We start from the raw sequence: 13,295 nt of genomic DNA, 5'->3' as shown, positions 1-13,295 counted from the left end.
AGTCGCGGGAGGAGCAAACTTTGTTTCCTGTGCGCCGGCTACCGGCCTGTCGCCACAATACATAGTAAAGAAAATGTAAATTACAAATTGCATGTTAATACGTTTAAGTCTGTGAATCTGTACCTCCAAATTTCTGGAATGTAGAGTTAGTTTGGGTTTTAAACGACAATTTTAGCTTTTCTTAGCATTATTAGGGGATTATTTGTTAAGCTGTTAGAATTGAGAGTTTTCCTAAGTTTGTGAGAATGGGGATTCCTGTGGGTGGAGTCAGAAAACTACATATAAAAAGCATAAGAGCAGTTTGAAAACATTTGCCATCTATGATTGCCTGAAGGCTATGACCTCTAGACCTCACCAGATGCTGCTGTCTTGACGTATGATGCACTGCCATGCCTCTAATGCTCCCAGTTTCAGTTCCTGCTATTTTTGGAATCTTTTAGACTTCAATAAGTGAAATATATGCACAGTTATGAGCAGGTGATAGAAGTGGCAACTCAGCGCTATTTTACCTTTAACAGTTACCTTTTTTAGTTGCTTTAGTTGGGTTTCTTTTTTAGAACCCTGTTGATAATATTATCGATATCAGTCTCTTATAAGCTACGCTAAAGCAGTAGCTTGACAGCAAAATTAATTTTCTCTCTAGACCCACTGTCAGACCAAGATATTAAAAACATTTTTAACCTGGATTTTTGTCTTGTAAGAGGAAGTAAAAATTCAAATGTGGAAATATGATAAAACAATAAACAAACAAACAAATACACTTTTCTGAAATGGGGTCACTTTTTAATTTTAACACCCTCAAATAAAAGCTTAATAGTTTCAAATTCATTGTGTTGGAGTTCAGAACAAATCTGTCACAATCACAGTCTCTCAATCACAATGTTTCACAGTTGACAAGTTTTCATTCAAGACAGGGGACATAATATAAAAATGGTGTTCTGTAGCCTGATTAGTTACAAAGAACATGATTTTTTCCCCTAGTAATACTAGTATTTGGCATAAATTCAGAGTTGATTGGTCTGTATATATGTAGTGCAAGTATAAAGGAATAAAACATTATGGGACGTCCTGTTACGTGAAAATGTTTGACGAAGGGGTGTAATGTGCCTTAGTGCAAAGTGGAATCACTGTTACCAACCCGTAGTTGATAATTTTCCAATAACAGCACATCACAAAGTAGTTTATTCTTCTTATGTCACAGCAATTAGGCAACATGAACAGTTTATAGTTACATTTAATGTTGGGCCAAATGAGTTAGTTTCTGTCATCACATACATAGCAGTAGCATGTAGCAGCTTTAAACAGTCATTCCCTCAGCAGCCTCTCCGAATTTCTCTCTTGAAATTCATAAGAGAAAATACGCACCAAGAAACTGCAAAACTCCCCTTCCTAGCTCAGTGATTAAGGCAGCTGATCAGAAGGTCATGAGTTCAAACCCCAGCACTGCCAAGCTGCCACTGTTGGGCCCTGGAGAAAGCATTGGACGTGTCAACATTTTTTTCAGTAAATATATTTCCAATGAGGTTATTCACATGAAATTTTCACCAGACATCAGTATTAACTCAAGAAATCTGGCAATATAAAGAATTCACAACATTAAAGTCCATAAATAAAGTTATGTGTAATGAAGTAGAATGACACAGGAAAAAAGTATTGAACACGCAAAGAAGGCAAGGAACCAGCTGAAATCTATAAGTAATAATACCCCCTATCTGTGCAAATTAATGTTCACTCGGTTAGTGAATTGATAGTCTATAAAGACTTATATAAGACTTTTCGTTACCAAGGTGTCACACAAGAAATATCTCATAATGGGTAAAAGCAAAGAGCTCTCCCAAGACCTTCGCAACCTTATTGTTGCGAAGCATATTGATGAAATCATATACAGACGTATTTCAAACTTCTGAATCTTCCAGTAAGCACCATTGGGGCCTTTATCCACAAGTGGAAGCAACATCACTCCGTCATCAACCTGCCACGCACAGGAGCTCCTCGCAAGATTTCTGACCAGGGAGTCAGAAGAGTAGCCCAAGAGCCAAGGACCACTCAGAAAGAGCTCCAGAAACACTTGGAGGCAGCAGGTGCCATCGTCACAGAGAAAACAATAGGCAATGCACTCCACTGCTCACGCTCACCCTGCAAGACTCCATTACTAAAGAAAAGGCATGTCGAAGCTTGCGTAAAGTTTGCTACAACTCATTTTGACAAGCCTATGAAATACTGGGAGAGTGTAGTCTGATCAGACGAGAGCAAAATTGAACTTTTTGCCTGTCATACTACACACCATGTTTGGAGAAGAAATGTCACTGCACATCAACCTTAAAACACTGCACCAACAGTGAAGTTTGGAGGTGGAAGCATCATGGTGTGGGGCTGTTTTTCATCACATCGTACTAGCAGACTTCATATAATTGAAGGAACAAAGAATGAAGCTCTTTACCGGGAGATTCTTGAGAAGAATCTGCTCCCATCCACCAGGATGATGAAGATGAGATGTGGGTGGACTTCCAGCAGGACAACGATCCAAAGTATACAGCAAAGGAAACTTTCAATAGGTTTCAGAGAAAAAAATCAAGCTGTGAGAATGGCCCAGTCAGTCACCTGACTTGAATCCAATTGAACAAGATTTAAAGCCAACATGTTTAGAAGAATGGGCCAAAATCACACCTGAATACTAAGGCTGAATAATTTCTTCATACAGGAAGTGTCTTGAAGCTGTCATTACAAACAAAGGCTTCTCCACTAAGTATTAAATCAATTTCAATTAGCGTGTTCAATACTTTTTTGTTGTTATTCCACTTTATTACACATAACTTCATTTATGAACTTTAATGTTTGGATTTCTTTGTGTGTGGATTTCTTGAGTTAATACTCAATTTCAAAAATTTCATGTGAATAGCCTCATTGGAAATATATTTACTGAAAACAATGTTGACGCTTTCAATACTTATTTCCCCCATTGTATAAATGAGATAAATGTAAGTCGCTCAGGATAAGGGCATCTGCCAAATGCCATAAATGTAAATGTTACAAAGTGCTAAAACAGGAGACTCTTTAACAGAAGAGGTTTTTTAAAATCAATTTGGATCCTCTGCCATACAAGTTGCTTTCTAAATTGTTACTAAAGAAACAATCATATTAGAACTATTGCATTGATTAAAAATTGCATTGATAGTGTTATTAAATAATTCAGTAGTGTTCACTTATTCTGCTAAAAGTGAGTCTATTCTCTTTGTCTCTCTCTTTCTCTCTCTTTCTGTGTGTGTTTAACTCTGATACAGGTCGAAAGTTTGTCATAGCCAATGCACGGGTGGAGAACTGCGCCATCATCTTCTGTAACGATGGCTTCTGTCACATGTGTGGGTACACACGGGCCGAGATCATGCAGAAACCATGCACCTGTGACTTCCTGTACGGGGCGCACACCAAGCGCCTGGCCATTGCACAGATGGCTCAAGCGCTTCTGGGCTCAGAGGAGAGGAAAGTGGAGATCACGCTCTACAGGAAGGACGGTAGGACAGCTCTGATGTCTCTCCCTATGATCGGAAATGACTAATGATGCTTTGGATGCTGAATTGTTGATCGCTGTGTGTGAGGTGCCTCATGGCAGCAATTCAGCAGCTGATACAAAAGCTTAAACCCGTTTTTTGGAAGGGACCGTATACGCTGTGACTGTATCCGCAGGAACTTTGTAGGATTTATAGGATTAGACAGTGCTTGCTGGCAATCTATCTGTGTGTCTGCATCATGACATGGCTTAGTTAATGTTCTGATTAGTTACTTGAGAGTGCATTAAAAACCACATTTGCAATCTAGGTAGAGAACATTAACACAACAACACGTTGAAACTATGATAGAAAATAATTTAAGTGAAAGTGAGCCAGAAAAATGGCATGGTGTGTTTTACTGATAAAATAAAATGATGAGTGACTGCAGGTGTTTGCGTGTGCACATCAGAGCAGGTGAGGACAAGGGCCGAGCAGCAGCTGTTTATTTGTTGATCATCTGATCAGATCACGGTTCCTCTTTTTGTATAGCCCGGGAGGACCTGACAGCCCAACAAACATGGTTTTCCCATTCATTTTCACTGCAGCACTGATTTCTCTATAAGCTCCTCTGACTAAGCTAAAAGTTTCACTAATGGAACCACTCGGCTGATCTGTGAGTTCTTAGAGAAAGTGTTCATTCATTTTTCTAACACATTTGGCACGATTATAAGAGAGCTGATGTAGTATTCAGTAAGCATGGTGTGTAATAAGTGCAGGGCTAGCATGGGCACAATCTGATTTATTTTTGCATAGGCTATGAATAGCATAACCACAGATTAACCATGGATATATGTGACTTTGCTGTGAATGCAAATGAGCTTTGGAACGCAAAGCCGATTTGGTTGTTTTGATAAAAGGCAAGAAACAGCACTGGGGACTCCTGTGCATGTTCCCTTGCTTTTCATGGCATTTATCACCTGCCATTCAATCTGCTGCAAATACACACACACACACACACAGACACACATATGAGTATGTGGACACAGACACATACAAACACATGTGCACATGCACATAGACACATACAGATACTTGTACACACACACACATATGAGTATGTGCAAACGTACAGGAACACATATAGAGTAGACTCTAGAGATGAAACACTTGTCATGTATAATGCACAAAGGGAAACACAGCCTTGTGTTATTTATACACTTTGTATCAAGGAATTCCTTTTGTGCCTTTGAAAGTGTGCAGCTACATAGTGGAGGCGGAGAGACCCACAAGGGAAGAGCAGGTCAAATATTGTGTCTGCCTCTCCTTCATACCAGTGCATCCATTCATCTGGCGAGCAGTGTGCTGGCATCAGCCTTCAGAATGATAAATCACTGGTTCTCATGCTCAGTTGTCCTATTCCTGATCTAACCAGCACTTAATCAATCACTTAAACTTCAACGTTCAAATCTACTGTATGGAGAGAAAGCATGTGAATCTATGTGTGTCTGTTGTGTTATAGAATCTGTGTCCGTAATGTACCAGTGGACCCTGACTTGAGTCCTTTGAGTCCTTTGTAAAGTATTTATTATTTTTTTAAATATATAATTCAGTGAGGTGTAAAGATCAAATTTTCCCAGTACAGTAACCCCATATGTTTTCATCACCCTGTGAAATAATGTAATTGTATTTTTTGTAACCATGATAAGGGGTTTAAATTCATGAATGTGGAATACATAAATATAAGCAAACATCCTAAGTAAGTCCAGTGGCATATTGTTTCTGTAATTAACACTACGTTAGTGACTTAGCTAGATAACTATCCATCCATCTATTTTTCATACCGCTTATCCTACACAGTGTTGTGGGGGAGAATGGAGCCTGGCCCAGGTAACTTGGGGCACAAGGCAAGGGACACCCTGGACATGGTTCCAACCCATCACATAGCACAATCGCACACACATTCACACACCTATTAACACACTACAGACAATTTGGAACTGTCTTTGGAATGGGGGAGGAAACCTTCAAAGCATGGGGAGAACATGCAAACTCACACAGGGCGGAGGGGGTATTCGAACACCCAACCCCGGAGGTGCGAGGCAAACCTGCTAAACTCTAAGCCACCATGCCCTCTGGCTAGATAACTAGTCTACCATAAACCCGAACACCTAAATTAACATGAAAACCTGAATCATGGCTCTAATAGAGCAGCTTTTCTCTTCCATTTCCATTAAATCGATTTATTTTTCCTTCCAGGCCAAAAAACATTGGCCACTAGTTAAAGGCCATATTTATTTTGACTGACATTTCTATTATTGAAATGCCTACTGTTTGATCTATGAAATAAGAGAAGGAAAAAAAAAAAACAGGAAAAAAAACCCCTAAATCTAAAAATAGAAAAAATTAAATAATGTAAAATAAAAAATGGACACATGCTATATTTTGAATTTGATGAATTTGATTAAAATTATTCATACCAGCCAGCTGCTCCACATCTGCAAACCCATGACCTAAATGCACTTCGCCCCAAATAGACTCCCATCGTCTGACCCCAGGGTCAGAGGGGGCTTTGACTTTGTGTGTAGAAATTCAGTTTGTTAAGACAGAATGACGGCTACCGAGAAATAGCATTTTCCTTAGCATTTCCTTAAGTGTAAAGTTACTTGTAGTTATCTGTAGCCAGTCAAATACCTGCCTCAATATTTCTACATACAAGTGAGTAAGTAAACTCTTTACCAACCAGTTGGCTCTTTTCATTGGCCCTTCTTATTTATAGAACAATGCTTAATGTGCCTTTACGAATATAAATATCCTATTTAATGGCTAAACAATAAGTTATATATGTATATATAACATATAGACATTCTCTTATTTCAGTTTTCATAAAATGCCTAATTTTTACCTTTCATGTCTAAATTGCTAAATAGACATAGCTCACTGTGGTTGAGGGACTACTTTGAGCCTGAATTGGCTTACAGTAGCACAGTCCTACTCTTCTGTGTCACGGCATAGTGGTCAAGACCAAAGAACATGCTGACATCAGTACCTGAAGGGGTAGTCTACAATCCATACAGCATCACATTATCATCAAAATGATGCCACTCCTCGAGAACACACCAGAACACTTTGTATTCTCATAGTCATTCGTAAAGGCAACTAAAACACCTCCTCTACTGCCTTCAACACCATTTAAGAACTCCAAACCCAAGTGTTTTTTTGTGTTTTCAGAACATCAAAACAGTTTCCTTTGGCAAACCCAGACTGCTGACAAGACAGAGCTACTGTATGTGTCTGTATGGTTCACATGATATATGATTCTCAGCTGTCCATTCCAGAGGAGGGTCAGCACATGCATATTACAATCAAATTATCTCATACTATATCATATGGCCTTTAGATGTGTTCCTACAGAGGCAAAGCAATGGCATTCAAAATCAGAGAGGCAGCACACCATATAAAGGCCATTCTTAATATAGTGATAAGAGCGCTGGGATTTAGTTTCCAGTATTGTCCTGTATCTAGCGTCTGATATTGCATTTCACCATGAGGTTATGATATTGGTGTAATTATTACCAGTGGAAAACTTAACCTAATACCTGGCCTGGAGGACTTGAATAGTAGTCAGCCATGAAAATGATAAGATCATGAAAATTTTCAGGGCAGTGTTGACTCAGTTTTGAGTTTATAGGAAAAAAATCCACTCTGAACAACTTATGTATCAGCATTTACAATCAATATGTGATTATATCTTAAGGGGTGCGAAAGATTTATTTTATGATTAAATTCTGAGTTTAGGTTTAACATTTTTTCGACAACATTTTGGTTTATTTTTACTTTGGTTTCCTACATTATAGACAATGTCTGTCTGTCTGTCCAGCTGTCTCACCTCATCTTTATGCTGTGCTCAGAAAGTTTCCAGAGCTTCAACTTTCTTGCTAATACCACCATCAACACCATCATGCTTTTCATGTCGTGGAATGTTAACTAGCCACTAACTCGCACAGTTCTGATGTATAGCATCACTGCATTCTGGACCTTTCAGTTCAATGTTTGCTTGTCTTCACTACTTCTATGTTGGATTCACTGGATCATTGGAAAATGATGAGTGAGAAACGAAGCTCTTGTGCGTCTGTGTTTATTAGCTAACAGCGAAACACAGCTGGATTTCTTCTATTAAACACCACTGGAACTGCAATTCTAGTGGGAATTTTATATGGAATTACAAGAATACACCATCAACTAACAAATTAGAGGCAGAATCGCTAAGGGCATTATAAATATTTCAATAGTAATATATTTCATGTGTTTCAGGGCGTCGTTTTTCAATTATGGCTCTAGGACTAACGACCACTGTTTGGCTCTTTTTTTCTTTTGCATTTTGTTATACGAATGACTATAAGGGCAATTCTTTTCTTTTCTTATCTAGATCTATGAGTGTTCATGCATTTAGTCTATGCTAATGATGGATATGGCCATGTGTGTTCATTTATGTTTGGGCTTCATTTGTGTTTGTGTCCTGTTATCTCAGGGAAAAGAATTATATAAAGTGGACACTCTCCAGTAGCCTACAATCATGCCAGGGGAAGTGAAAGATTGCTATGGACTCTGGAAGACTGTTTCCGAGTGCACACCACAATAGATTTTTTTTCTGTTTGTTTCTCTCGCAGACAAAAAGCTGTAAGTGATTCTTTTTCAGTGTCTTGTTTTTTTTCCTGTTTGAATTCCTGCAGCTCTGTGTTCCTTACAGTTCTACAGTTCCTTCTTTACTAAAAAGTACACTTGCACTCAAACTGGATTTGAAACGTTTGGTAAATGGTTTAAAATTCCTCTTGGGACCTGATTGTTATTATGTAAATTGGCATTTAGGTAAAATTTGTTTACACAAAGTTAAATGCTGTTCCACATAAAAAATAATAATAATAATAATAATAAAAAATCAAAGAAAAACATTTTCCTTTACCTCTAGAAAAACTGATTTGAGGAGCACCATCAAACTTAGCTTGTGATAGTATGAAATAGGATCAATGATATAATAGTGTCATCGCTCAATTATTAGATGTTGTGGTTAATCTGAAATTCTTACCATAGAAACTGCTTGCTAGTAGCTAGCTAGCTAGTAAACCTAGGAAATTTGATGTATTTTAACAAGACTACATTTATAGAAATCGCAAATAATAATTCAGTGTAATTAAGACATCAAATATAGATATAAATCAAGACAAATACAGCAAATATAATAAAAATCAACACAAATATAACTTGTCTCTACTCAAATCAAACACTAGATGTGTAAAGTGATCTAGTATCTGAATAACTGGCTACATACAGTATGTACTACTATTACTGATGGTGCAGTACAGTTATAATATGAGTAAACAAAAGTTGATAACTGAATATGTTCAACAATTCATAAACATTTTATGCTGATTATTTTAGTGGTGCAAATGGGCACTTTAAATACAAAAAGAGCTGACAGAAAGACAAATAGAAAGGCAGACCTGAAAGCTATTTACCTGTTCATAGTTATTTGATTCGAAAATGACTGCACTGTAATATTTTCATAATGTGAATTAACATTCTAATATATTTGTGTCAAACTGAGTAATATAAAGTTAATCATAAAGTTAGACTGATAATGGATAACATGGCTGTGTAGGTTTTTCTGGTAGTAACACTTAATGAATCCTCACTGCTTCGCTGGCTGATGATGGTTGCCGGCTCACTGCCTCATTACTCACACAGTGATGCTGTAATTTCTTGCTAAACTTGAGGCATGATGGAGGAAATAGTATGCAGATGCACTTAAATTGTCTGGCAGCATATTTAACACTGTGCATTGAGATGACGCTATCATATTTTTATAGAGTGCTTCTTTTTATGGAGAATCATCATTCTGGCTTGTTTTCTAGATGTCTGATTGTGTGCTATGGGACTCACTAGTTCACCTGATAACAGGTGTGAAGTCATGAGACTGTGATGTACTATAAGGGTTCAACAATGTGACAGTATCAATACTGTGATAAATTGTGTCATATTATGCTTTTATGACATATCGCAGGTATTGTAATATATGTTTATAATTATATATATATATATATATATATATATATATATATATATATATATATAATTATATATATATGTATATAATATATTATATATATATATATATGTATATATAAAAGAGTAATGAACAGCTGACTATACATTTTATACTGCTTTGCCATTTTAAAAAATGTATAAAAAGTTTTATTCAGATTTCTGTTGGTAAACATCAACACATCTCACTCGCTCCCTTGTCAATCACAATGACACTAGCCAATCCTGGGAGTCTATGAGCTCAGGGATGTGGAAGAGGGTGGATAGCGCATCCCTATGAGTGTGTTAACAGTTTAAAAAGATGTCTATGGCTGGCTTCACATGTCTGGGAGTAAGCGTATGTTAGACTTCACCCTCCCTGGTCGGTATATGTCATGTGATAAGGGAGAGCAGGTGAGATGCTGGGAAACGGCAAGTGACGAAATCGGGGAGAAAAAAGCTTCAACAATACTGTTTTGTCAGGTTGTTTGCAAACCTATATATCATGATACATACAGTGTATCATTTAAAATGTCTTCACATATCGTATGATATTTTTGTCATATTGCCAACCCCTAGAGTCAGCTATTTACTCTATCAAGGTATCATTTGTCACTCTTTCTATCTCTCTCACCATCCTCTCTCTCTTTCCTCTCATCCTCCTGTCTGCTCTATCTCTTTTCCCTTTCTCTGCTATAATGAATAAAACAGTCATTTGGCACTATGTGTGAGTTCCACTGCCTTTTCTCATCATTTGAATATGGAAATATCCAGAGAGAGCCAGGAAACACAGGACTCGCTTGGATGGCTGTGTGGGGAGTGTGACCTTGGCTGCTCACTGGAGCCTCATTCTCCGCTGTCTTTATTCCATTGCTTCAAACAGCAAGGCTGCACCGCTACTTGCTCTGTGTTGACTGCTTTCTAAGAACAGACAGGCCTGGTGCTGAACAAGTTCCCCTCTGTAATCTCAGCCTCCGTCACTCTCTGCTGCTCTCATGCAAATCACATGCAAAGCTCGTCTGCTTTCTTCTGCTCTCAGGCACATCAGAGGAAAGGGAATGTATTTTTAAATGAGTGACCTTATTTTATGCATGGTGCTTTTGAACTGGAAGGGAATTTGGATAGAGTAATCAAGTTGCTCCAGCTAGTTAATCTAACTCTGCTTTCTCAAAGGATAATTTAAGAGATTACTTTGTTCTAGTGGCCACAGTGGATCTGTGAATCCACTGTGAATCTGCTCAGGAAGTATGTTTTCTATCAACTATAATGCCATCAAGACAAATCCAAGACAATAAATATAGTAATAGCCAATGATGTAGTTTGGGAACTCACATTATATATATATATATATATATATATATATATATATATATATATATATATATATATATATATATATATATATATATATATATATATATCATCTTAAATGTAACTTATGCACATTTAGATGATGATATGACTCTAACAGCTTGGGATAATATAAGAAAGCTTAATTTAATTTGCTTCAATTTATTTGGTATTACAATTGAGAGAGGATACGATTCAGCTAACATAATGAAGTTAAGATTTGCTCAAGGACCCAACAGTGGCTGTCTAGTGATCCTGGGATTTTACACAACCATTAACCACTGAACCACCACAAGTATTTAAGATTTTATTCATTTTAATGCAAACATATTGTAGAACAACCTAGTATTAATTTTTATTAATATTACTAATAAAAAGCAGTCAGAAATATTTTAAGCTCACATGCATGAAGACTGATTAAAATAAAACAACATACTGCCTGGTTTCGATGAGTTAAGCCAAACTTTTTACCTTATATACGCAGTTGTACCCCAGCACTGTTGAGTTCTCAAAGCCGATTGGTCAGAATGTGTTCATTATGTGTCAATAATGGCAGCTCTGACAGTAGTGCTTTAATTCACAGGTTTTTATGAAAGAGTTTGTTCGAATACCGTATTGTTTCAATACTGGCTAATTCACAGAAATCATATAGAGGACAGTCCACATAAACAGTATGATAAACAAATTAAAACAGTAAAATAAAATATGAAATTTGATTAAATAATAAATTATTAAAGAAAAACATGTAATCATAGATATGGTGAAGTTTTCTGTGTATTTTATATTTATGGAAATAGGCTTCAGTGTTAGAGCTTTGTAACACTCGGAGGTAAAGTTGTAACTTTAAGTTTTCCACCACATGAAAGTCTCAGGAAAGAGGATGTTTTCTTGTAACAGTTTTTTGGTAACAAGCTGCATTTTACAAGCTGGTAACAAGGAAAGGTTTATAGCTGCTATAACATAAGTGATAACTTGTTTTGTGGGTGTTGCACAACATTAAATGTAACTATAAATACATAAAGTAATATTTATGTCATTTTTTAAATAAATGAAACAAAAAATATTTTAATTGCTGGAAAATTGCTATGGTAAAATTTGAGCAAAACACATTGGACAGTAATGAACTGGTGTGATTGAAGTGTTTACATGATTCTTTACGTAATTCATAGTTGTTAATTGTACTTGGTGTCAGGCATCAGAGATGGTGACAGTTGCCAAGTTTTATTAAAACAACACGCAGACAAATCCAAAATGTAAGGCAAGATCAAAGACAGGATACAGGCAGTAGTTAGGAGATGTGCGATCAGAGTGACCAGTGCAAAAGGCAAAGATAAATCAAATAACCAGAACCAGAAAACACTATTACAAGAAAAAGATTTGGTGCTGACAGGTAAGAAACATTGAGCGTATACTTGCTGGTGGAAAGAGTGTCCTTATTTACTGTTGGCATGGTTGTGTGAGTGAGTCCAGGTGTGTGCAATCAGTAGGATGGTGAACGTGAATGTGATGGAGTTTGTGATGGCTGTTGTATGTTGCCATCTTCAGCGGCCATGTTTGTAGGCCGCTCTGTGTGAAGCAACACCGATTCCGGCGTTGACGTGACACTTGGACAGGTGTAATCATTTTTATTTTGCATATTTAGTAATCAATGCAAAATTGTGATACAAAAAGTGGGGAAATGCTGTCCTGTCACATCCACTCATGAACACACCACTAATAATAGTAAAAATCAGGGTTGCCATAAATGGGGTATGAGGGATATTCCGTAAATGGGAGATGAGGGGTATTCCGTAAGGTCCTGAGTATATAGGGGGACCCGAGTGAAGAGCAAAATAAATGAGGCCCAAAATTCCTACTGGTGTCTCTTGTCAAAGTAAAACATTTCAGGTGATGTGTAGTTAGTTTTTACCTGGCCACAAAAAAAAAGAATATGACTGTGTGTGCTATGTGTGTGCTCTGTATATACAGAGTAGGTCTGTATTTACCCAAAGCTGAGTTTTAATATGGAAGGTAATTCTAGCATAGTGTACTGACCTGCTTTTTCTCCGCTTTGCCTGATGTTTGCTTTCCTATTATTAGAGCCACTTTATCTTGATGTCATATTGATTGCATGGCCTATCTGTGTAACAAGCAGACAGTTCCACAAGCCCTTGAAGGACAATTTCGCATGTGGAAGATTTTACCACTTCTCCAGCTTGTATCCTGGCCCACAAACACAGTTTAAGAGCTGCCAGAATGCCTTTAAACCTTGTGTTTCTGTGTGTGCGTTTCTGTAGAGTCAATGTAGAATTTATGACATGAAGGAGAGCATTAATAATCTGAATAAGAATGAGGAAACAGGAAGAGAGTGCTGTTATTTTCACTCCCTCCTCTGGCTTT

At 37.2% G+C, this 13,295-nt stretch overlaps 1 protein-coding gene across 1 annotated transcript in view; it reads left to right on the top strand.

Annotated features, from left to right (window-relative positions):
* kcnh2b (potassium voltage-gated channel, subfamily H (eag-related), member 2b) overlaps positions 1-13,295 on the top strand; it is a 227,430-nt gene that overhangs the window by 29,835 nt on the left and 184,300 nt on the right. The window contains exon 4 of the mRNA XM_017493468.3: positions 3,282-3,512. Within this exon, the coding sequence (XP_017348957.1) occupies positions 3,282-3,512 (231 nt within the window). The remainder of the gene's footprint in view (positions 1-3,281; positions 3,513-13,295) is intronic.

Source organism: Ictalurus punctatus, chromosome 1 (assembly GCF_001660625.3).
Source record: "Ictalurus punctatus breed USDA103 chromosome 1, Coco_2.0, whole genome shotgun sequence".
In the NCBI taxonomy this organism is placed as follows: Eukaryota; Metazoa; Chordata; class Actinopteri; order Siluriformes; family Ictaluridae; genus Ictalurus; species Ictalurus punctatus.
The sequence above is the reverse complement of the archived record's forward strand: the minus strand, read 5'-3'. Positions and strand labels throughout refer to the sequence as shown.